The following is a 26,986-nucleotide window of genomic DNA, read 5'->3' as shown; positions in this document are numbered from 1 at the left end:
CTAAAGAATCACTAAAGACTGGCAGACTGGTCACTTGAAATCAGTGCCATACTAAGCCCGTTTCACACTGGCACATTCTACCCTGGTCCCGACCAGGTGTCAAGCGGATCGGGTACTCTATTTCACACTGCTTTTCAGAAAGCTGGGTTGACCTGGGTGACAGACGCAAGTGCACAATGCACGAATCAATGCCCTGGAAGCAGCTTGTTAGATGCCTCCATCCAAGCTTCTCTGGATTGAAAGGTCAGCCTACATGTTGATTAGCGCAAATGTTTCTTCATTCCTGCTGCAACCTGGCTCATGCTCTGTCTCAAAATCAACAGAAATATAGCTAACAGAATAAACAGAAAAGTTTCTTGCACCTTCACAAAGGCGTGGCTGTTTGTTACTTCCTCAGCTCACGAACGGCCAGCGTGCATTTAGTCTCAACCCAAGTCAAAGCATGTTGAAGACCCACATCGGGTAGCCAGAACACAGGTAGGAGTACCAGTGTGAAAGGGGCTCTAGATGCACAAACATTTATGCAGATCATCTCCTGTATTATATAAGACTTGCATTGAGATCAAATGTAAGTACTATGAAACAAACTAGATTTAAAAGAACAGGATGCATCAAAGGCAGCAAGAATACTTTGAATTGAGAGCCAGACCCAACACAAACTTTCCTGAGGAATCATAAATAAAATGTACTGGTCGGGTATGCAATTTATCACATCTAAATTTAATTAAGTGAGCGCTGCATGAACATATTAAAATAGCTTTCTCTCCCCACTGACTCCCAGCCCACACAGAAATAACATTAACCATGTAATGCAGCTGGTGTAACTTTTTTTTATAATTAACAAAGCACAAGTGTGACTGTGGCAGGGCAGAGGCCTGCCCCTGTAAATAGTATGTTTTAATTTGCCTTTTATAAATACATTGTTTTGATTTGTTTAAAAATAAAATGTATTACAATGCTATAAAAACAAAGTGCGTGCTAGATGTGGTAGGGCTGGCAGGTTTGACTTCCCTCCCTGCCAAAATGTAATGTGCAGCAGGTGACCAGGTGTCAATTGAATAATCGCTAATCAATTAACCCCACTAACCTGCCTTTAAAAAGGGACGGCCAGCCCTTTGTTCGTTGTTCTTTTGTCTGGTTCTGTTCTTAGTGTAACAGTGTGGAAACTCATGACTATGTGGATATCCAGGGAAAGTGAACCCTCACCTCCCTGTGTAGCGGGAGCAGAGCACGGCCTGAGCCTGGCCACCTTTTGTTTCTTAGTAGTTTTTGTACCATGTTTTGTTTTGCCGTTTTATATATCTTTATGCCCATTGTTGTATATCGCCTTCCGCCCTAGAGATACCACTGCTGGTACCCTAGAGCTGGCAAACAACCACTGCAACTGCCCGTGATAAAACCTGGACGCCTGAGCTGCGTTTTCAATCTGAAACCCTCCGTCTCATCTCTCAGTGGATACCCACACACTAACAAAGCACCCGTTACAGGGATACATCAGGGCCCTCTATCAACAATTTCATTGGATCATTTTTTCCCCCCATTGCTTGTACTGTGCCATTTCCAAAATGGAGCATTATTTGTCAGCCAGATATATACTCCATAAACAGCTTTAAACTAGTGCCAATTACATTACTTCATGAAAGAATAAGGAGCAATATATATTAGGATTCCATTTCCTTTGTAAATATGTGAATACAGTTGCAAATGCAGCGTTTCCATTTTTCTGTGACATCAATTAACCACACCTGACCTTGGTTAGGCAAACATTCCAGTGATCAAGCGCCCATGTACTGTATTACAGGACTGCTGACTCTTTAAAAAGGACAGCGCCAAACAAGCCTCCAGAAGGCTGGGTCTTGGCTCCATTCTGTGATGCTGATCCTAAAAACCTGGAATCAGCTGCTCCTGGGAAATGCAATTTAAGCATTTTTAAAAAATCAGGAACAAATAGGCAGCTTGTTCCGAAACGAGTCCATCGTGGATAACCAATATAAGTGAATGGTGCACTGATCCCTCTGCTGGCAACTGCACAAGACCCTTTCAGATGCTGATGGCAACTAGGCTGGCACAGCCTAAGATCATTCTAATGCAGCAGCAGCAACACCACCATCACTCAGTGCCTGCAAATAAATATTAGAGCAATATTTGGGTTTAACAATATACAAGTACAATTATAAAAGATTTTTGGTAAACGTATGATTTCAACAACCATTATTTAACAATTCTGTTTTTATAGAGCTATACAACTTAGTACTGTACACTTCCAGTCAACAATACAAAGATTAAAGAAAAAAAACTCAACTAAACCAAGGCTGGCAGTATCCACCAGGAGCAGACGTTTAAATTATTCATTAAAAGTAAAACGCGGCGGTCGCCCTGCCGGCTCGGTGTAAACGCGGCAGTGTCAGACATGCACCGCTGGAGCCCGAATCAAAGGCTCTGCTGTTTCTACAAGCACTCTCCTACCACCAAGACAAGGCGTCGCGCGGCACGGTCCACACATTTTCTTACTGCATGAAAATTGAATTTCCTTCAATGGAACCCCCCTCCAGACCTCTACTTTCTTCTTTCTTTACCCAATCAAAGGTGAAACAACTCATCATGTATTGACAAAATTATTCTTACTAAGGTGGTCAGGCATCCGCATACTGTACCTCACCAAAATACTGATGTGCATCCCATCAAGATTCAGTAAATATTTAGTATCATGACACTGAACATAACTGGTGTTTACAGCTAGTCCCTTCCTTTAAACAGCCACAGTTGTGCCCATGTATTAGACTGCAACAATCTGTGGCGACACGGATCACAATGGACCTGGCACTGCCTTTCAACAAATACTGGAGTAAACTAAAGATAGAAGCTTTTCTGATCTCAAAGATTAAAAGCATTAATGCAATGGCTAATAAAGTATAGCTGTATTAACTGGTCAATATACTATACAGTGTTACATGGCAGTATAACACATCACAATAACTACTGTGGTACTGAAAAACCATGATTCCTTACTTTCAGAAAAACAAAGTACTTACAGTAGTATACTAATAGATGCACAAATACTACAATATACCAACAGCAATACTCAATCTCACCCTTTTCTCTCAAAAGAATAAAAAAACACAACATCAAAAGTGCACAATACTTTCTAAAGATCAAAGGCTGTGAATTAACCCGATACCTCAATGTTAAACCATGCAACCGAGCACAGCACATTTTCACATGGCAACTTTGCTTAATCGCAAATGGTAATTCCCAACCAGATGAGACAAACGTTTCTAAGCAATGTCACTACAGTGAATTCTGTATTGGACACACACGTCTAAATACAGCCTATTGTGTCCAATGCACAGTCTTTCTGAAGTTAGAGCTTTCAATCTGGGGAAAGCGCAGATGATGGGCGACGTGACCCAGCATATGGAGTTTATCAAACTAAAGCTCAACCGAGTCACTCTCATGCATGATTGGTGTAAACATAAACCATCCACTATATAAAAACTGAGAGCAAATCCGAGTTTACCCCTCAGATGCGGTTGGTATTGTCGCTAGGTGTGCAGGATTCAGATAAGGAAACGGACAGGGCATTTAAATATCTTGCTCCTACAGTAAGAATTTAATGATGTGCCCATACTGGAGAACAATGCAACGGGGGAGTGTTTAATGTTACCGATAGTAATGTTAGCAGTTGCTTCGCTCTAAACACTGGCATCCCATGGCAAACCTGCGCGTGAGTGACTGCACTGTTGACAGAACATGTCCAGGAATGGCTTGTCAGAAACCACCTGCCCTGTCCTAAATAGAGCACAACGCAAAGAAACACAAAAGACTGATATGTACTGCACATGACAATACTGTACATGACCTAAAGTCATCTACAGGAGGATTAAAAATAGCTAAACAAGTTTCAATTTACTGGTGTCTACAAACAATATTGTAACTTGGTTCAGAAATTGTCGGAGAACTATTGAGTGGGCGCAGACACAAGCAAAGCCAATTTAGTCAGCTGTCTGCATTAAACCTAAAGCAGACTTCATTTTAAAGCAAGACTTATCGTAGACCCAAAGAGTAGATGCATAGACAGCAGATACAAAGGGGTATTACTGCAGAAAAAGAGAGTCTGCTACAGTTTTGATCACTAGAGATTAGATATGTTTTAGATTGTAAGATTCTAGAGGAGTTTTTACACTGTAGCTTCCTTGAATTCACTGTTCACAAGGTTGTTCACACAGCAACACAGAACAGCCAACAGGGACTGGCAGGCTGGCGAGTGGAAAGAGGCCCAGAGACAGACTGCAGTTAAAAAAAAAAATACTAATTTTATTATAAATAACACAAAATAAACGCGCACAAGGGCAAAATAAAAAATCTTCAAACACAAATAGAAAGACAACTAAACAAAACTTACAAAGAAAATAAGGTTTCCAGGCTGGGCAATGCCTTCACTGGATTCAAACTTTCAAAAATACAAACAACAAAACACCAACCTGCTTCCTCAATTCCCTCCTCCTCAATGAGAAGCAGAGGCCTCCTTTTATGTCAGGTGGCTGGGCGCTGATTGATCGTTAATTAAGTTAATCAACTAATCAACTCCAGCCACCTGAACATAATAAACCCAGGTAGGGGAAATTAACCCCACCCCTGCCAATTTAACAAGGGCAAAGCTTTGCTCTGCCACAGGGACATTCAATACATGTTCCCCAAAATCAGGCAGTACCGTGTGAAGTTACATATCAAGGGCCAAGTTCAACTGAGGAAGCAAGACGGTTTCTCATCCTCTATGCGTGCACCTGCAGTTAAAATTCAAATTTATTTTTACTGACCAAAAACGTGCAGTACATTCTTTTAAGCGTTAAACAAGGAGGCTACTGTAGCCCTCGCTAGAAAAAAACATGATCTACACTCTAAGAAATAAAGTTAAGCTTACCACTTCAAACACAGCCCAAAAAAAACGCTTCCAAGCTACTTTGCTTACTCAAATTTCAATAAATGCAGATTTCATTTGGGCAGAGGACTCCTCTGTTTTGATGCAGAAGCAGGCGAGGGAGGAAGCTTTCTGCAGTGACGTCGATGCACCCCTAAGAGGCACCGATCATTATAAAAAGTGGTCTCTCAGTGTATACAATAACTAGGTGGTCTGAATGATGGAAACAGAAAGAATAACACAACTCCGTTGAGCCAGAGGGAAAGTACTCTACGTGGATAAAGGAACAACATGTATCATTTACAACCCTCACTTCATTATAAGCTTATTACCATCTAAAGATATATCTATTAATAGCAATTTAAACCAGTGCCTTTTGACGACTGGAATAAGAACTGCACTATTTTCGGATGTAAATAATATTTGACAATCCCAGCACTGTGATACAAAACAGTCAATTTGTATTAAAAAAAAAAAAAAAACTCCTTTCTATTTACAATTAACAGAATACATAAACGACTATCAAAGGAAACCAATGCATCCATGACATCTGAAATAAACCATACATTCTACAGTAAGAGTGCTTCTCTCCTTTCTTTAAGAAAGGATTTGATCATCCCAGCACTGGTTTAATCCCACTCATATGTGCCCCTTTTCATATTCTAAAAAGACTATTATAAATCAAAGCCTGGCACTCTCACAACCACTACGTCTGTTTAGTAAAGGCCATTACTATGTGAACAATTGTGGAAAACCAACATTTCAGTCAACAGCCAAAATCCCTGAACTCTGCTGAGAAAATGAAGCAAGCATTCTCTTGGGGGCTTTTTTTGCGCATGAAACTTTTAAAAAGGGGCTGGCGTGCACTCTTTGTCCCCACCTTCCCATTCCTTTTTCTAATTCTCTTTTTGGGTTGGCTTTGTCCCGTCCCAGCTACTCATTAAAAGAAAGGTTTTAGTTACTCCTTCCACCACTTCACAGGACTCCCAACACATTCCTGCTTGATTAGTGACATTACTCAGAAGCAACTACTTACTGTAGATACATTCATTGCTTGTTTCTTTTCTTTATTTAAAAAAGCTACTCTGATGGTGATGTTCAGTTTAATGAGATTATATATATATATATATATATATATATATATTATATATATATATATATATATATATATATATATATATATATACACACATATACACACATATATATATATATATATATATATATATATATATATATATACATATATATATACATATATATATATATATATATATATATATATATATATATATATATATATATACACACACACACACACACACACACACACACACACAATCATGTATTATAACTATAGCATATATGCACTGCTTGATCAGAAAGCAGGCTCCATGGCTCCCGAGTGGCGCTCTGCATATAGTGCACGATGGGCCCTATAGCCTGGAGATCACAGGTTTGAATCCAGGGTATGTCATTACCGACTCTTGGTTTATAGGCCTAGGGGGTGGCGTAAACAAGGGAAGGCAAGGGAATCCTTTCAGATCTGTGTTGTCCTCCGGCACTATAGGTATGGTGGCTTCGCTGTGGATTGTGGATGACGGATTAGCAAGAGCACATTTCGGGGAACGCACGTTTCAGCCTCCGTTTCCCCAAGTCGCCGGGGGGTTGCAGTGGTGAGCCGGGATCAAAATAACAATTGGGCATTCCAAATTGGGAAGAAAACCAGGGTAAAAAAAAAAAACATTGGTGATGACTAAATTATATATATATATATATATATATATATATATATATATATATATATATATATATATATATATATATATATAAAAAAAATAAATAAAAAAAAAAAAAAAAAAAGCAGGCTCTGTTGACTGTAGATTTTTCCAAACTTATTACCGGATGAATGCCCTTCTCCCATTCATAAGCTTTAAGTTCTTACGAAACATCACTCTACAGTGAACAAACCCATGCTGCTCGACCTACAGCAGCAAAACAGGCTGCACACGAACAGCCTCTCTTACTGCTCACAAAATAGTGCAGATTTTTTTGTAACCTTGAATATCCTCTCCACAGCAAACATCTGGGGCCCATTTCAATAAAAGCTCTGCGATTGCGCTGTGCCTGCGAGCGTTTCATAAAATACATCTTTTGCGATCTGCATTGAGAATCAGTAATCAATTACCGTATTCCTTCGAATTTAAGGTGCGGCCCAAATTTCCCACCCTCAGACTGGAGGAAAAAATCAAAATAAAGCATTTACAAAGATGCACTAACTCATAAAAAAAAACAACAACGGATGGATACAGTTTGCAGGCATCTGCTGTCACACAGAGCATCACAGTTATGCCCTGCTTCTCATTTCCAGTTGTGATTACTCGCACGTTTTTGTCCCTTTTTGTGAACTGTGGTATTGCTTGGCAAGTAGAAAAATACGGGGGTCTGATTAGAACCGAGCCTAATAACGAAACGCTGCTGCTGTGGAAAACAGGAAGGCATGCTCAGACCTGAGCTGATTGGGAGGTCCTGATTGGCTGGGAGGCGTGCCCATGGAGCCTACATCTACTTAAACACAGCTGTGCTAGTTCGAGGGTTCTTCACCATGGCTTGCTTGGTTTACATCAAGGACGAGAGCGCTCGCTCCGCAGGATAACTACTACAGAACCCTCCAACTGCCACGCTGCTGTTTGTGTGCTCGGGTAGTCAAGTCTTTTGCTGCCGATTTTAATACATGCACCACTATACTATAATTAAGGCCATTTTTTTGAAGAAAATATTGGTTACAAAAAGTGCATCAAATTCAAAGGAACACAGTACGTAATTACATACAATGGCAGGTAAGCCAAGGAAAGCCGGTTTTTCAAAAGAATGGTTGGTCAACACAAATCCCTTCTATTAGGCAAGTTGTCAGGGAGTTTAGTCACAAAGAAAAGTGGCAGATGATCATGGATGCAGTAAACACTGTCAAGGGAGAGCAGAGAACAGTAGAAGAAATGGACAGATCTAGTGAGCAGAACAAAATTAAGAGAGATAAAAACTACCTCAAACAAGGAGGACTTTCTTTTTTTTAATATAATTGGTGAAGTAGCTGTTGCTGGTATTGAGAGACGATTGGAAATCGCACAAAAAGAAATGTAGACAGCGAAGCTCTTCCTGCTGGCTTTAACCCAACGTAAGCAAACACATCTTTTGTTCGTTATCCATCTATCTATCTCATTTTCTGGGCAACTTCTCTCACAGACAGACCGCCCACCTTCAATCATGCCGATAACAACCAGGCGATCTTCAATACACAAGCGGGGCATGGTCGTATCTTTCGCTGTTATTGCGTTAATTAAAATCGGATCTTTTCGAATGGCTATTTATACAGATTCTTAATCACCTAATTTCTGGCAATTTTAACTGAACTCAAATACCAAACACTAAGCACCTGGGGTTTTTATGAAATCACATGACTTGAGCTCAATATTTTGTTATCCCAATTCTGCTCAATCAATCAACAAACCTGTTCACTATTTCAAATGGAAATAACATTGTGGATGTGCCCAATGAGCTATTGATGTAAAACTTAGACTGTTGTGTTTTCATTGTGCTTCACTGTGTGTGTGTGTGTGTATGTGTGTATATATCTATCAAAAGGCTTTTTTTATAGGTTTAATTTTTATTTAAGTTTGCTTAAAATATCTTTAAGTTGGGTAAGAACTGATTATTAAAATACATTTAGATTTGTTTCTGTTTAAAACTAAAAATTTGACCAGCGCTCTAGAGCCCTGTGTTTTTTTGCAAATACGAAATAAAACAAATAAAACGAAATGCAACAGACAAAACGAAAAAATCATTAGAAAAGCAAACAGAATTACATTTAATTGGGAGGTTTATACAAAAAACACTTTAAATAAATACTTGAAATCGTAGTTGTCAAGGCTCAGCCGGTACCGGACACGGTCTGAAGGGAAACGCAAGCTCTGACTAGCACTTGAGCAGATGTATAATTTGGAGCGAGTCGTTTGAGAATTAAAATTGTGATGAAAGAGAAGAGACTTTTGTTTCTAAAATGCCTAAACCGTGCCTAACAATTAAACAACGCTGCAAAGAACTTGAACACAAGGGGGCGTATGCAGTTCACGGTGACAAAACAATGACGTGCATTATTTGACGTGCGGTCGGCTGGAATGCGAGTCGAAAGACATCGTCATTAAGCATTCACCGTTTACTCCTTTTGCGGAAAACATGGCTTGTATTTGTTTGCTAATTCTTTGTTTCATTTCAAGTGCTGCAAACTTTGCATTGGAGCACATGCTGTTCTGGTTTTGAATGAATTTGAATGAATGAATCTGCTTTGCTTAGTGTTTAAATACTGAGAAACTCCAAGCTTGTTCTATACTGGAGCCCTTCAGTGCAATGGGATTGAAATAAAATTTATATTGCGCTTTAAATGGGGGATATTGCTATATGTGCAATTATTATAACAGCCTCACATTAACAGAGCAATATAAATATGTATTATATATATATATATATACACACACACACATATTATTTTATCTTATTTTATATTTAAAAATAGGCTGTCCTCAGCTCACCGTGCACTAGCGACCCCTTTAGTCTGACCGGGTGCCTGCGGGCTTGCCTGTAAGTTGCCCGGAGCTGCGTTGTCGTCCGACGTTGAAGCTATGAGGTGGCTGCATGATGAGTCTGCAGTTTGAAAAGAAGCGATCGGCTGACGGCACACGCTTCGGAGGACAGCATATGTTCAAAAATTGCAAATGAGATCCTACACGAAGCAACTGACAATACATAACAGGGACGGTTTGTTTCATTAGCTAGCCTATAAACCAAGAGAATAAAGTTTATTTTTTTGTATTTTTATTAAAACATACATAAATACCTTGACAACTTCATATCAATGAAACTGCATAGATGAACCAAATAGACCCCCAATATTGTTTTGCGAATGAGATCCTTTAAATCTGTTTGAAATGTTGTTTTTCTTGCAACAGCAGTTCAAAATGGCATACTGGCTTAATATAATCCCGTCTATAATTGCCAAAATATCTTCAATGGCCGCTTATAGTGGACAACATGTCACTTGCTCTTTTGTTCCCCAGCCACAGTTGTAACCCGTAAACAGCAATATTGCAGGATTGGCAAAACTGAAGAGAACTGCCTGAAATACTATGATTGCAAATGCAATTCGAGACAGCCACCAAAAAAAATAAAATAATAATCCCCAGAATGGTTCAACGGCGATGTAAGATCTATAGCAGCCCTTCAACTAACTAGCCTGTATTCTGGTGGGAGAGGCTGGGGTAAATGGAGTTGACCCAGGGTCGCAGAGAGAAAGCTGGGATGCAAGTCAATAGCCTCCCGTCTTTAAAACTAAGGGGGTAATCACAAGCCCACTAACAAAGGGAAGGTAATGGTTGTAATTGTGTTCTATAACAACTGAATGCATGTCTACAGCTGTTTTCCTTAAGATTCAACTGCAAACTCGGTTAGGTCGCTTGGCATGTTGAAAACCGGAATCTATATTAATTACACACCCTCCATTACTTGTGACATGTATAATAATGATGTGGATTTAATGTAGTTTAATTTCATTTTTTAAACTTCATTTGTTTTGTACTCTTGTTATATACCTGTTATTTTGTTTCATGCAACTGGCTTTACTGATGCATTTCAACAGCAGTACAGTAAAACTATTCTATAACACTATGAACCTGACCTCATTAAAGAGAGACATTTTGATCTTCAGGCACAAGACTATCCGAACAAGATTAAATTAGTTAGCTGGTTTAGCGACGAACCTAACTGCAGGGTCACTTGCCCATGAAATGAAATGCCTGGATTCTGTGTTTTTGCAGATGTTTAGGGGGTTATTCTGTAAAATCACAAGGGACATTCTCTTCACCAGTCCTCCCGAATTTCCTATTATTCTGCAAAGGAGGTCAAACATATCTTGAATATGGTGAACCACATGCAATCTGTCAGCCCCTTTCCACAAAAAGGCTTTGTTCTTCAGTGTTTGGATGAATGCTATTGGATATTGCTGCACTGCATGTCTTTGGTCTTTCCCTGCTTGAAACAAACACGCCTACATAATTTGATTAGCAGATCTCCCCAAGTGTTAAAATGAATAGATCATACTGTAAGCGTATATATTTTTAGCTGTCGAAATTGATTTCCAATAAAGTCAAGACAGAAACTCATCTGTCAAGTTTTTTTTTTTTTTTTACCTTTAAATTATAATGAATACAAATTACTATAAAAGTAACGCGCTCCAAATTCATGACGGCCTTATGATGTCATATTGTACCAAAACTGGGCTTGCTTATGTCAGCGAAAATTATTTTAAACACACACACACATATATATATATATATATATATATATATATATATATATATATATATATATATATATATATATATATATATTGAGACTTGTGAACGCGATGAACACTGTTAGCTAAAACCACCGTGACAATCAATATCACATCACTTACATGTACTCTCTTTACAGAGAGATACCAAGGTCATTTTTTTTTTTTTTTTGAATATAAATATGGAAACGATAGCTATCCAAATAATTAAGATTTTTGCATTCTAAAAAAACGTAAATTCATTGTGACATTTACGTGTTAAATGATAAAATGATTACAAAAATAATAATAATAATAATAAATAATAATAATAATAATAATAATAATAATAATAATAATAATAATAATAATAATGTGTTATTTTTTATAATCTCAATTATCTTCATGTGCACCTTCCTAAAATTAAAAAACTCTCTCTAACCTCGTTTCCAGTTTGACGACTGCAAAGTCGACGATTTGTAAAGATCAATAACAGTACGTTGCGTTATATTCATTTATCGTACATTTATTTAAAAAACAAACATGTTTAAGTAAGTTTTTGTATTATAAGTCTTCACAAACTGCCGCGGTTGTTATCGACGCTATTGCTGCAGCGATCTCACAACCATTTATAATCTAATCAGGTTTCCTTTTTTTTTGTTTATTTATTATTTTTTTTTCAATATAAAATAGCACCATTTCCGGCTGTAACTGTCTGTAGCAATGTCTTATTATTAATATAAAATGTATTACCAGTAACTGTATTTTATCTGTTTAAATGGTCTTAGATTCACAACAAATACGTCAACGATTCATTCAATTGCATGCAACTGTCTAAATTAATAGCTTAAAAAAAGGTATATATTTTTCAAATCTGTCCGGACAAATACCAACACGCACAAATTGTTATTCTGTTTTTTTTTTTCAGTTATGACGGCTTCCAACACCTCTGTCCGTTTTTACTCAAACAATATTTACTGCAATTATATATATATATACGCACCAAATATATCGCACACAAAAAATGCACTCCTTTTTAAAATGGTCACGCACAAACTCGCCGACACCATTTTGTGAAGACCCGATCTTAGGATCTATGCATGGAAAAATGTATACAAAAAAACTCGAGGAGTTGCAGTGACATTACATTACACAACCGCCGCCTGCTATGGTAGAAAGAATTGCTAATGAGGAGAAATCCACTGCTGTTACTGCTTTTTGACTTTTACCTCATGGCCCACGATTTGTGCACCATTTGTAATGTGCTCAGGTTTGCAAAAACATCCCATGTTTGGACACAAGCACTGAAGCACACCGTATTTGCTGGGGAAACATGCATTTTGAACACATAACAATAGTAGCTCTTACCAGTGTAATGCAGCTGAATGTGTTGCCTTTATTTCCAGATCACTCACTCACTCCCTCCAGGCTGTTCAACGTGTGTGCGTACCCTTCTCGTTTTCTTTCCAGACCCTGTCGGTTTCCTCTTCTCTCTCTAGCTTTGCTCCAGGATTCAGCAGCAGCAATAGCGCAGATACACGGAGTGGGGGATGGGGAGAGTGGAGGGGGGCAGCATCAACACCACGGGGGTGGATCTGTTCGCGGTGACGTTACCTCAGTGACAAAAAGGGGACAAGACAAGACCCCTGTTCTTCACCGCGCGATACAGTGACGTTTCCAAAAAAAAAGTTCAGTTCAAGTTGTTGTTGATTCATTTAAAATGTCGCTCCGTTTCTTTGTATATTGTTATATTTCCCAGTCCCCACCCTCTCACATCCAGCATCTCACCCTCCTTTAAGCTGTATTCAACAGTAGTGTATTGTGGGTAGAGTTTAACAAACACGCACTATCAAAATAAAGTTTTAGTATTTTTTTTTCCGTGCATTGCTGTTTTGAAATATATGTTGAATATTATTATAGAATGTCATAAGTGAAATGCTCTAAACGGCCTGTAGACATCTGGGAAAACAATTACAGTGCTTCATAATTAATAGATCTGTTTGTAAAATAAAATGTCAATACAACTTTCTTTTGAGCAGGTTGGGCCCAACATAGTTCACAGCCTGGCTTTCTGGAGCTCAGAACAATAAAAACATGTCTGTTGTTCAACAATAACAAGGAACAGCCATGATTTTTTTTTTTTTTTTTAAACAAGCAATACAAATTAATGTGGTCAGCAGCTGTTTCACCTGTCAGGTGAAGGTTAAGAGGTTGGTCAAGGAGTAAATCCATTCACATGACATTCTCTTCATTTAATTTCATGTGTATTATTGTTATGATGTTTACAATCGTTCTGAGTAGTTCTTCTTGCATTTCCTGTAATATTGTGTTGTTTTACGAAGCCTTTTTCACCTGTGGCAGCATTGCACTCGCAAAAGCCACAGTGACGACAGCTCCCTAGCAACAAGCCCTCTATGTTGTGTTGGAAAATGATTAAATGCAGCGGGTTTGTGCATTTGAGAAAAGAGAGGCAAACTCATGAAATTAATTGGAGGCTGAAGTTGGCGAGAGCAATTACCCGCCGCTGTACGAATTAAAACGCTGTGCTGCTTTTTATATGAACAATGAGAAAAAGCTGGTTGTGTAGAGGATTTACATTGGACCCTGACGAACCCGATAAACGAGGGAGTGGCTGTACACTGTATGTTAACCTATTTGTTTTTCTATGGGTCTCTCCCTATATCGCGGCCCTCGATATATAGCGGATATATATTGGACCCCGACACCCGCGATATATCGAGTGGGTGGGGTACTTTTAAAGGCAGTCAGTGTGAACATTGAGTCAAGTCAATGTGCCAGACAGTAGATGCTGTACAGCACTGAATTACACAAATAACAGAAATCCAAGTTCTTTTAGAAGAGTTTATTTATTTTTTTATTTATTTTAAGGTTACTGGCTTGTGTGGCCTGTTTACCTATTGCTTTTTTGGGGTGTATATGGATATATTGGGGTTCTGTAGCAATAATAACCAATATAGGCTGACTGGAGATTTCTAGTGGCTGCTCAGACCGCCCAGAGCTGACAGACCTGACATCGGCATGTACTGTTGTACCTGGCTTGATACAGGATGAATTAGATGGAAGAGACGTGCCATGCTTTAACTCTGGCTCAAATCGGGTTCGTGAAGATGACTGAGATTTCACTGTGAATATTGTTGACAAAAGAGCTTAAGTTTTGCGAGTCTGATGCTATTTTTTTCTCTATTTGTTCTCTTCACCAGAGGCGAACCTTCCACTCCTGGTCATTGTTCCAACCCTGTTCCAAAGTGTTTCATTTAATCAATGAAACCTCCATCCAGAGCTTGAAGTAGTTAATGATCTCATTTCCCACAGCCTGGAGCGTCATTGAACCCCCTGCTCTACACCTTACATGTCTGCTGGAAAACCTCCCAGAATAATAAGAAAGTAATAATAGTACTTTTTAGGCACCAATGCTTTGTATCGCTAACCTTCAAAATAAAATTAAAAAAACAACAATCGTGTGCTGTGGTACTTATATATATTGTGGTGGGCTGTAAGAAATATGTATTTTTTTGTACCTTTAACTTGAAGATATTAGTGCAGAGGTTTGAACCGTGTCTATTGCTGTATTGCATTCAGTCAATGAACTTGACCCTTGTGATAGTGCAAAGAGGTGCCATTTACTTATGGACATAACAATCAATTACAATCAGCAAGCAAAAAGAGGAAGAAACTGGACTGGCATACAACATGAGTAGCAATGAGTGGGAAGTAGAAAAGCAATCATGTGGCCGCATGCCCCTTGCTCATGGCCTGCTCCTTAGTTAAAACACTCCAGGACAAAATGTCTCTAGTGTTCTATGGCAGGGAATGGCTTCTGATACAGTCCTCTTACCCTTGTAAAAAAGGGGGACTGTGCAACTCTGTAAACATGATGTACAGTGCACACACTGGTCTGTTCTCTTACCTAAAACAACAGCTTAATTGCAGTGTTGTCCAAAGTCTGCAGAGTATTACTGGAATATATACAGTACAAAACATGATGGAGACAGAAAACAGTACAAATTAGAATTCTGGTACATAATATTAACAATCCCCTGTATGGTTCAGAAAGCCATGTATAGTAGAGCTGTGCATTCTGTTGTGTTAATCCAGACCTCTGATGGAATGCATTTCAATGTCTCTGGCAGTAATGAAATAATAAGCAAGTGCAGCTGTAAGCATCAGACAATGCCCTCTGGTGGCATGAATGTGTACATGACAAAAAAAAAAACAGAACTGCTTGGTTACGTTTTGTAACACTTTCTGTAGCTTCATCTCTGAGATAAATAAGCATAAACTCCAAACTACAATGCATGCATATGGTTATCTTCCTGTGGGTATTTTAAATGACATATTCAAACAACTGTAAACGAGAATCACATTTAATTTAAGTTGGGATATATTTTACAAAGCAGCCAAAATTAATTTCGGAACAATTTCCAGGCTCGCTGTTGCTGTCTGTTGTTTACAGTGACTTAAACAGCATTATGATTGCCTCCACAGGGTGCACACTGCCTAACATATACACCTAGCAGCCCAATGTGTTGTGATTGGATCACACCCAATTACAGAGGGCGGAAAGGAACTCTCACAGCAGAGGTGTACGGAACCACAGACCCTCAGAGTTGAGTCTTCTTTACCTCTGTGTAAGCTTTATATGTTATGCAGTCAGGGCTAGTGTTAGTATTTTCCCTGGTCTTGAATCACCAGCATGTCCCGATGGAGTTGAGCAGCAAAGTATTATGATAGATCATCCAGGATTTGTGATCAGTTCATTCAGTATCATTTAGTTTTATTTTAGGATTTAAAACCGTGAGACCTTGTTGGCCTTCATCCAGCAGATCAGTATGTTTTAGTTTTTGTGTAACGTCTTCTTGCTTTGAGTTCTAGGAGTTTCTTTTCAATCCAACCCTATAGATAAGCCCTAAGAGTAATCTTTGATAGAAACATTGCTTGTTACAAATTACACATTCGTTTAAATTATTAAACTTTTCTATAATAATCTGTCTTTGTCTACCCCTTCCTAGTTTTCTTATTAAGAAGACAATAAATAGCTAGCAATACTAGTATAACATTAAACAACACTAAAAGGAGTGGGGTAGAACATTCCATTTATTTTAAAACATGTGAAAGTGCAGCACATTGCTAAATCCGCACATCCATTTAGTAAATATCCTTACTTAGTCTACTTAGTCTAGTGCTCAATTGATGCTGCTTTCCTGGGATGGGGGGGTATGTGTGTATTCTGTGCTGCAAATATCGCTGCTTCTAAACTAGACTCTAACAAAAAGGCAGCAATGCTGTCCTCCGTGCTACGAGAGGAGGGTTCCCGACTGTCCCCCCTGCCTGGGTAACAGTGCGCAGTAGCTAATGCAGGTCACACTAATCCTGTATTATCTAGAATGTCAGTGGCGAGATTAAAAGGGGCAGAGCCTGAGTTAGCAGAAAATAAACATTCTGTGTCCTGCCTTCTGTCAGATTTCAGGCTCCTGGATCTGTGAACATACCTGCCTGAGGAAGTGGGATCTGTTCTCCGTGCAGAAGCTGTTGGAAGTTATTGGAAGTTCTAGCCTTGAACCAGTCCTAGATCCACTCGAACATACTGATTTGAATTTGACTGGGATTGACAGAAATGGCTCTGATGAAGTGCGGCTGGCTTTGGAGAAAAAGTAAGCAAACTACATTGCTTTCTGGTTGATGGCAACATGGTTATGTTTAATTCTCCTCTACATTTTACATTTCGTTACCAAAGATTTGATGTAAAATCTACATATTTGAATACTGTCAACCAGTATTAACAATCTATTACAATACTGGCTATAGATATGCAGTCAGGGATTGAAATGGCCTAACTAAATCAAAAGAAAAAAAAGGAATACTCTTGTTGTGTGTGCGTGTCACTGATCTTCCAAAACAAATACCAAAAAAATGAATTCCAGGTACGTAGATCTCTGAAATGCCAAAAGAGTCTTAATTGCACTCAAGCCCCTGGAGGTATTTTAGCGCTGTGCAGTACCGGCACTGCTGCTGTCTTTGAACTGCGCCCCCTCCTCCTGTAGGTTCTGTCCTGCGGCGCTGGAAGAGGAGCTGGTTTGACCTTTGGATGGACGGGAACCTGGTGTTTTACCAGGATGAGACCCGGAGAGACTACGAGGACAGAATCAGACTGAAGTATAAATGCGCCAACGTCAAGGCAGGGTCTGAATGCACAGGTAACACCGAACAATGAATAAATCCCTTGTTGTTTAATGATATATATTGTTCTTTGTAAAACCTATATATGCATTGGTAGTAAGTGGTTAATTGACTTTATGGGCATTATGTAAATGCATAAATGAACGAATAAACGATATACTTTTAAGTGGTGGATGTTGGGTGTGCTCCTCACAGCCGCCCATGTGAATATCTTACCCGCTGTTCAAAGGAATCAGTTTCATCCAGTAATTGTTTTTCCTCATATCACTAGCAGAGCACATCATTATCCATCACAGGATACAGCCTTATATATATTATCTATTCAGGGATAGCAAGATCATGTGTAAGCAAGCACCATGTGACCCACCTTGATTCTGTATTTCTTCATCTCTCCCAATACTTGTTTCAGTTCTAAATAAAAAGCCAAAGATAGCCACCAGGCAGTCACCTTTGACCACAGCTCTCCAAAGTCTAATCAGCACAGCTTCATGCGTAAGGATCATCACTGAATAACATTCGTTTTGGAGCAGTCGTGATATTGAGAAAAAAAAAAAACGTCAAGAAGGTTTCCAAGCAGCCATGTTGGGTTGCAGAGCAAGCTCACTCAATAAATTCCCCATTGGTGGTCCTTCTATATTTCAAATCAGCATTAATATAAATAGTCCCACAGATAAAGTGATGACTAATGCGCCAGGCATTAATCAGACAGCTCTGTGGACAGGCCCCCTGCACAACGGTCTGTTCATACAACTGCTGTTCAGGGTGGTGACCTCTGCTACATACCTGCTCATGATTCTTTTCTCCTGTCAGGTGTGGAGCCCCCAGACGGGATCTCAAGCCACTGCTTAGTGATAATCTATATGAAGAATGGATCTACACTAATCCTCTGTGCAGACAGTGAGGACGAGGCTCTGTAAGTACTTCCAGCTCACCCTTGAATTCATTATCAGAGCTACCGGGGCAAAGGCTCCTTTTAAGACTTTTTAAACAAAGGGACTGTAATGTCTGAAGTCTGACAAAAAAAAACAAAAAAAAACAACAATGTCCTCCTAGTTCAGTTAAAGTGTTATTCCTCCATGGAGATGTATTTTATAATGTACTCATGATTTGTAATCTGCATGTGTACTGTCTCTGGAGAACACCACCACTTTCAGTGGCATATTGGTGCTTTGTGTGTTTGCTTGTAAACAGAAGCAGTGATTGGGTAGGGTTTTTATTTGAAAGATAACCATCTCTCTGTAACATTTTCAACATTTGCAGGGCGTGGAAGCTAACAATGCTGGAAGTGAAGGTCAACCCGGTAAGGAACCTTCACTGTACTTTCAGGTTGCCACAGCAGACATGCCTGTACACTTTATTAGGACCTGTCTGATCTGGCATCACCCTGGTGAGGGGCATGTCCTCCTGATATACCCGGGTGCCTTGCTTACTCAGGAACACCGAGTGAACACCATCGGTTACTTAAGCATCATTGCAGATCAATGGTTTGAGGAGCTATTGAGCATGTATGAGATGAACTTGAGCGCTCCAATTGCAGGAAATGACACCATCTAGCAACTTATGTCTACACTTTGATCAGGGTAAATGGTGGCCAAATTCAGTGTTAAGTATAGGTGCTAATAAAGTGGCAAGGCAGTACACATACTTTTCCCTCAATGGAGGTGAATTATATACACAAACCTGGTGGACATATCTCTATCTATGCAAATCTATGTTACCATGTAACATAAACGCTCATGTCATAATAATTAAGTTTGGGAAGCCATGATAACTTACAAGTTAGATGTAGGTAAAAAAAATCTGATTGATCATGGCGACCCATTATGTATTCTTTTGATACACCAGGCTGTTTTTATTTGTTTAATTGATTGATGGATTATGGTATGATCGTGGGAGTGTTCAAAGCTTGACAAAGGCAGTGCAATATGATTCCAAGTTCTGATTCTAAGTTCTGAAAGCTGTGTGTTGTGAAACCTGGAATGAAGTGTTTGAATAACACTAATCAAATTGAGAGTGTATTTCTCAAGCACTCTGTGCTTTGTCGTGCCCGTGAGCAAAGCAGCTCATACAAAGAGTGCTAGAAGCAGCCATCGAACAATGATGAACATATTATAAGTCATTAAAACTAAAAAAAAAAAAAAAAAAAAAAGCCAGAAAGCTGATATTAATGCACTTAATCTGTTTTTATAGAAGCTGTTGTGATTTAAATGTTTAGAATTCTTTGTCATTCGGAGTGCAAGTTCTCCACTCAGGGATATTATAAGTGTAGTTGTTGATTATAGATTCCAATGGGAACTTGACTGATAATACAGGCCCAGTATCGCCATACACTACAGTGGATTGTGATGTCACACTATTGAGAAGATGTATTTAGTTCTGCAGTATTGACATCCCATTGTGCAGGAATCGGCAGACATCTCCACACGCCCACTATAAATTCACCAGATTTATTGACATACCCACAGATTGAGTAGCAGACTCACGGAAAGACAAAGCAAAGTGCTCGCTGCAGCGTTTATGAGAATTGTTGTATTGATTGTGTTTGGTGAGGCTGCAGTGTTCTGCTGCCAGACTCGAGCGCTGCAGTCTCGCTGCTTGCACAGTCTGCTCCCTCTGTCTAATCTGAGTACAAAGCTAACAGAACACACGTGGGAGCAGCTGTCAGTCTATCCCACAGCTATTCCCTGCTTCTTTACACTGGAGACTTTCAGCGGTGCAACAGGGAACAATGAAGATTCCCATGTCATTAGTTGGCACAGGGGCTTACACGACAGAGTTCAGCTGGTATTCTTACTTGCACGCAGTCTGGAAATTGCCTTGGCTGTATTATCAGGTTAGTCGGTAGCGCTGTGCTCATCTGTAATGTTTTGAATATCCAGCAGGTGGTATTGAGTCTCCATTGTAAATAATACAGTTAATACACAGTATTGCACACGACCCTGGCGTCCTCTTCTGACTTTCTTATTCACTGAGGTAATGATGATAAAAAAAACCCATATAGCATACAAATTCCGTGAACGTGGGCATATAGCGAAGAGAGGAAACACAAATCCCATTGTGAACAGAATGAAGCCCAAAGAGATTTACTGGTTGGGAGTGTCTGACTGCCCTGCAGATAAAGTCACAGCAGGGGGTTATATTTATTGCAAGCATGTACCAGAATTTGAATCACTTCCAGAAGATTCACTTCTACAGGCTGTCAGCAAATTGCTTTCAAATCACATGTTCGGCGGTTTTGTGTGAAGTGCTTTCTAATGGCTCATGCTTCAGGAAACAGAACATGAACTGTAACACAGCCCGTACTCCCCAGCACTGACAGTGGACTGCACGGTGCTAGGCAGAACATCTGCCAGTGGAGCGCTTGTGTCAACATAGCTAGACCCAGAAAGAAAAGCTGCTGTTGCATGTTTAATACGGCATTGCTTTATGGGGTCATTCCTTTATCAGAAGGAATTAAAGGCAGTCATCATTATGAAGTACTGTAGTCAAATATGTCTCCCGGATAACAGAGCGCTGCCCCTGGTGACTCTACTCTGCGTTTCTGAGTTGTGTGCACGGTGACAGATGTAATAGAATACTTCTGGTTTTGAGCATTCAGCCTCCCACAACCCTTATCCAATCCCTGCGATTTTATTTTAGCCTCCGCTCTGCGAACTGGTGTTGTCATGACAATGATGAATTGATGTTGATTCTGTCGTAAATCGAACGAAATCAGGACAAAGGCAGGCAACTTCAATTAATCTCTCATACTGCACAGTCGGGAGCGATATGAAGATTATCGTGATTGAGTCTAATGGCACGTTCATCGTGATTAATAGGAAACGCGTTTAACGTTGTAGGCTGTAAAATGTATACCTGAACCATTGTATATACAGAGCCACTGCTTCGATGTTTCATTTTTTTTTTTGTGTGAACACATTTTTATGTTTTATTTATTGTTAAAAATAACATATAAATATATCATTTCTTTCCAGTGTCCCACAGTCAAAAGGCGAGTCCTAGGTGACGCTATACAACATAGTTCTAGGTTTAACATTTTTCTGTGATATTGATAACAGTTTACATTAGATTTTTGAGCAAAACACAATGAAGGGATTTAATTTAATATTTTTTTTTTGTCGAGTTTGTCAGTTATTTTAATCTCATGTAATGAAAATGTCCAATGTAAAGTCTACAATATAAACCCCCCACGGTTTAAATTGAAGTTGCGCAGAGTACGCACGCCATTTGGCATTTGAATAGTATAATTACCTTAAACAGCACGTATCCATTAGACGTGAAATCATTTATGTCGGTGACAAGAGAATATTAGTGCGGGTTTGACAGGTGCTGTGATTCACGGCGCGGCTGTAACTCTGGTAAGATTTCTAATTAAATTTCTCCTTTGATTAATAATTTATAACGCCTCATTAAAAATTCTTCTCCAGAATAACCTAAATTTAGTGGTCCAAGCCTCTAATGTCGATTCTCTCTTCAAATGGGCACTTCAGTTTATTGGTGTCAGAACTATTAGTTCATTATGTTATGGTGGTTTCATGTAGACGTTATGAAAATGCGTTATAGGTTCAAAGCAAATCATGAATTAGAAACGATTTGAAGCATGTTTAGTACTTCTGGTAATTGTTGAGGTGTGTGGGGATCGGGGTTTTATTATGATTACATGTCAATGGAGACATATAACCTGTATAGTAAATGCTACCGACTGAGCTTCGAAAAGTTTCAATTACATTAGTCCCGTGGTTTGGATTGCTGCAGTAAAATGTCTCCAGTAAAGAGAGGGTTAGGGTTAGGGTTAGGGTTAGGGTTAGGGTAACAAACAGGCTGTCTACATAACACTGATACGGATAATACTGCTCCCTGCTGGTGGGACAAGATAATGGGTTGCAAGCAGTTGCCTATCTATGAAAATGAGTCCGACTCTTTTCTTGGAGGTGTTAGGCAGACAGTTAGAGGTGATGGGGCCCCAGGTTACCACACATTGGGGTCTCTATTGTTTTTCGTGACTGGTACATGCAAACCCCTGGCTTGTGCCTTATGAATCTGATCAGTAGGATGTCTTCAAATTCAACAGCGCCTTCTTACTGAGAACAATCATTTTCAGATGTTCAACAGGTCTGAGCGGAGAATGTATTCCGGGCACCGAAAGAACAGATATAATTTATACAGAGCCTGAAACCAGTGCCTGACATTTTATGTCATGTTTAATTTTAAACCTTATTTCCATGTTGAGTATTTTTGGAACAGCTGAAGTCACAGCTCAATAATTTAGGAATTTCACTTTCCACATCATTGCTTTGTACTGACTAAATGATTGATTTTTTTTTTTTTTATGTGCAACTTTTCCACACATTCTTGCCAGATATCTCAAGGGTTCTATCCTGGTTAAATAAATAAGCTTTAAAAAGCTTTCTCCAATTTAACGTTTAGCAGACTGCCACTCACCTTCATGATCCTGTTCTTAATTCATCACTGTCTGAGAGCTCCTTTCCTGTTTCCTCAGGTGCACGTCTACAACCCTTATGATGATAACTATCACACAGTTCCACTGGACGGCCACAATGCGGTCTACATCAGTCCAGGATATCCTGGTTATAGCTATGGAGGTATTTCAAGATCCTTGTCTTCAATATATTGTACAAACCCTCAGTCCATCCCTCCTGCATCTGGCACAAGGGTGCATTCAACCTCCACCTTCCCTTCTGAGATGCAGCCGTCCAACCTTGACACACACACGAGGTTCACTTTCATGTCTCGGTCATTTACATTAAGCTAAACAGGTGAGTCACATTTTGGATGGAATAGCTTAAGACTTACCTGGACATCCATTCAAGTCACAATACAAAAAGATAGTAGATACTTTTGAATTGGTTTAAAATGGGTTAAATCACTCACCAGTAAAAACATCCCCCCCCATGGCACGCTATCTGAAGCCACATTTCCAAAGCCCAGTGTTGCTATGCTCAGCTGAGTGTGTTCAGATTAGTTTTATTTTAAGTGTTATTATCCACATTTACTTGTATGCAAGTAGAAACCTGCGATCATTTTGAGGTTGTGCAGAATATTAAAACATTCCCTTCAAGATCATTGCCGGATGGCACTGTGTGCTATGTAACAATCCCATTCAATGTAATCTGCAGCACTTGGCAATCCCATTAAAGGGGGCATTGATTTCAGTTTCTGTTTGCCGTCTTGCAGCAGCTGCAGGCGTGCCCCACGTGGTTGTGCAGCAGCAGCCCTGCGGCATGCTGGGAGGGGAGGTAGCGCTGGGGATGCTGGCTGGGATGGCCACTGGGGCGGCGCTACGCACTCTGATGTGGATACCCTTCTGGTGCTGAAGACTTCACCTTCCAAGAAGATCCTTCATTATCCTTCCTCACAGTTACCTTTGCAGGGATCCTCACAGCAGCAGTGTCCCAGTTATGTTCGAGTTGTATAGTAAAATACCATCCCTGGGTGGCTGTTTATAATATTCGTCAGTAGAAAAGACCATCTTGGACTGCCAGTTTGTTTACATGCTATAAAGGCATTGTGGACACTAGTGCTAGCATTGATGCACTTGTTTGTAATGCTTGTGACTACTTCTCTGGTCAACCATAATTGTGTACTTGTTTGGAATTTTCCATTTCTTACAACAACATTCACTACAGAGCAAAGAAACCTGACAGCTGGAGGCACTAGTTCATATTTTTTTCTTTCTTGTTAGAGCCCACTGGTTATCAGTATAGCTTTTTTTTTTTTTTTTTTTTTTAGTCAAAAAGGTACAGTGTATAAATATATACAGTGAGCACATACGATACTTTACAAATTCTAATAACACATTTGTACATGTATTTTCTGTTCTATATTTAAAATGCACAGTCCCCTCTCCTCAACATCGGAGAACAGCTTAGTTTCTGTTAAAGCTGAGCTTTTCAGATGTGCATGGCCACGACCACACAGTTTTCTACGAGTCTGGTGCCACTGTATTGGGAAAATGCTGAGAGAGCCAGACTCCCTCAGACAGCCATGGGACTCACTCTCAAAGCAAACTTAAATAAATACGTTCTTGTCAATTTTTTGTTTCTGTATAACAGAATAGGTTTGGAGAATATAGCTTATAGTATTCATAAAAAAGCACACTTTGCAAAAGATTATTTAAATAATTCATTATTTAAAGCTTTGTTATTAGGTCCAATAGTATCTGTACCGGAGCTGTGTTTCTTGCAGTCCCTATTTTCAACCACCAGGAGGAGACTGTGGTCTTAAAATCAAAACGGTGTACCATAACTGCGGTATTCTTGTGCAGATGGCACATTCAGTTAGTGGGATAATGCTGAGGGATTCAGAAACCAATCAGGCTGATCTTTATTATAAAAGTGTTTTTAAGGTAATTTTATAGTTTTCCAACGTCTTGCTGTAGTGTGCATTTCTAAATACCAGGAAACAATTCTGATCATATCAAGACTGGCAAAAGGTTTTTACTACTCTTGGTGAAATACTTTTTATTCCTGACATTCTAGTGATATTTTCTTTCCCGCATTACGAAAACTAGGGACATACTGCATTCGTCTCTATTGAGAGCATGTGAAAGAGAGACACCTAGTGGTTGTGTTAAAATTCACACTGGATGGCTTACACCAGTGGGGAAACTGAAAGGCCTGGTATTCACAGTTTCATCGTGGTCAGACAGCACAAAGGAAAGCAACCAACAGTATAGCGCATTACAGCGGCACCTCCAGTTTCATGGTATAATGTATTAAAATGGGTTTCCTATCGTTCCAGTTTATCTGTATGTGCACTGTTTTATAGGTTTGTTTTTTGCTTCAAATATTTCACATCTGCGCTACAATTTCTCTAACGGCACAGGCGATGCTGTGAGAAGTATAATCCACGCCAGTAACAGCCAGTTATCAAATACTGCTACTGCTCACGGATAGAAAACTGGCAGCAGGAAGAGATTGATCCTTGGAACAACAGGCTTTGTGATGTATAAACTGCTAAATTCAAACACAAACATGATGTGCGAAGGACTTAAAAAAGAAAATAGTGGTTTATTGTTGAGCTGGCTACAAATGAGCTAAGGACAATCTGGTGTGTGAGTGATTAAGAGAAGCAGAGTCATTAACCAGGGAAGATGCTGCAAGGCTTTGGTCCAGCACAGCGAAGAAAGTGGCATCTATCTGAGTAATACTGATGTATGGAGCGCCGCCTATAGGGGGCTGGGATAATTGCAATTCCATTACTGGAGAAAGAGAAATACTGAAATGTCATTAAAGTCATAAAAACATTTAAACAGAAGGCTGCAAAAAATGACAGTTGCTTCAGCTGCCAATGTCTGGGACCAGTAGCGCTTCTAAATAATGGCACGACCTACTGAATTGTACCTGTGTTTACTACAGAGCAAATAAAGAGGACGGCTGGAGGCACTAGACTATGAGCAACAAGATTCTCTGCTTCCTCTATGCATTGCAGTGGGTATGGTTACAATTCCACTCCATTCCAGGGATAGAATGGAAATCCTAATTGTCTGCGGGGAAACCACTGAATCGGTATATCTGAGACTGAAAAAGCAAATAAAAAAATATATATATATATATATATGTCACACATTGTGAAGTTATTGCCTTAAGAAGCATGCTTATAGACGCATAGGAAATGCTTTCACACACACTAATTAATATTGCAAACATTTACAGAAATGAACGGTGTGATGGAGGCCATTTAGTTTTGCCTGAGCTGTTGGTCACTAAAGCATCCTAAGACTTGATTGCAGCAGGAGCAATTCTAAACCATCTAATATGACTCAGCTGTGTCTGCTTGTAATGCATTTAATACCTGTCTGATTCAAACTGATTACTGTTGACCAGGACTCTGAACTACCATTGTTTATATATAACACAGTTTCATGATCTGCTAAATCATGCTCTTTGGTAGTAATACACTTTTCTGGCTCCACCTGTTCTTCAGTATTGTTTCATAGCAGGTGGTGCAAACATATTTCAAAGGTCACAGCCTCACATCACTTTCTGGAATGAGGAAATCAAAGACAGCGGCTGGACAGCTGCAGCGGCAGGAATTTATCTGGAAGCTGGTCAGAGTGTTACAGAAGAAATACGAATAACACAATCTGAATAAAGCAAATACAAAAAGAAGGGAACTGAGGTAGAAAAAAACATTTAAAATTGAATGGTAAAAATGGAACGTAAATGCTAGATGAAAAAAAATCAATTGGGGGAAAAAAAATCAATTAATAAATCGCTAATAAGAATGTCTGTTTTGGTTTCACTATTATTCCGGGAGAAAGTTATAACCTTTCCTCCTCTAACTGTTCTTTGAGGTGTTCAACGCTGGGTAAACTGCTGTGAAAACGTTTATATTGGACACTGGCCTCATCATCAGGGACCTGCTTCTAATCCAGTCAAGGCTAAGGGGTAGGTGCAAATAATTGCAGATGCAAAATTAAAATTGCACTGCACCCTAAGCTTAAAAGGTACATAAGATGGCCTCCCATGCACCTCTCAGAACTA

General features: G+C 39.4%; 2 protein-coding genes across 9 annotated transcripts in view; one reads left to right on the top strand and one right to left on the bottom strand.

Moving 5' to 3' along the window:
• The window catches only part of fam168a (family with sequence similarity 168 member A), a 63,892-nt gene extending 50,865 nt beyond the window's left edge, over positions 1-13,027 (bottom strand). For 2 of the 6 annotated variants that reach the window (XM_041233005.1, XM_041233008.1), the window contains exon 1: positions 12,651-13,027. The gene's annotated coding sequence lies outside the window, so the exon portion shown is untranslated. The remainder of the gene's footprint in view (positions 1-12,650) is intronic. The other 4 variants (XM_041233007.1, XM_041233006.1, XM_041233010.1 and 1 more) reach the window with 4 other exon arrangements.
• A 3,669-nt stretch (positions 13,028-16,696) lies between these two features.
• Positions 16,697-26,986, top strand: plekhb1 (pleckstrin homology domain containing B1). 3 transcript variants are annotated; one of them, XM_041232727.1, is made up of 6 exons: positions 16,697-16,954; positions 17,345-17,497; positions 18,291-18,393; positions 18,741-18,780; positions 22,981-23,257; positions 23,676-23,749. In XM_041232727.1, exons 1-5 carry the CDS (start codon positions 16,918-16,920, stop codon positions 23,251-23,253), a joined length of 606 nt encoding a protein of 201 aa, XP_041088661.1. In that variant the 5' UTR covers positions 16,697-16,917; the 3' UTR covers positions 23,254-23,257; positions 23,676-23,749. The 3 variants fall into 3 exon arrangements, with proteins under 3 accessions (XP_041088661.1, XP_041088664.1, XP_041088663.1); XM_041232729.1 differs by having other exon boundaries at positions 16,712-16,954; positions 22,981-23,083; positions 23,676-26,986; XM_041232730.1 differs by lacking the exon at positions 18,741-18,780 and having other exon boundaries at positions 16,702-16,954; positions 22,981-23,083; positions 23,676-26,986.

This window comes from Polyodon spathula, chromosome 30 (genome assembly GCF_017654505.1).
Source record: "Polyodon spathula isolate WHYD16114869_AA chromosome 30, ASM1765450v1, whole genome shotgun sequence".
Lineage (NCBI taxonomy): Eukaryota > Metazoa > Chordata > Actinopteri > Acipenseriformes > Polyodontidae > Polyodon > Polyodon spathula.
This window is presented reverse-complemented; position numbering and strand designations above follow the sequence as displayed.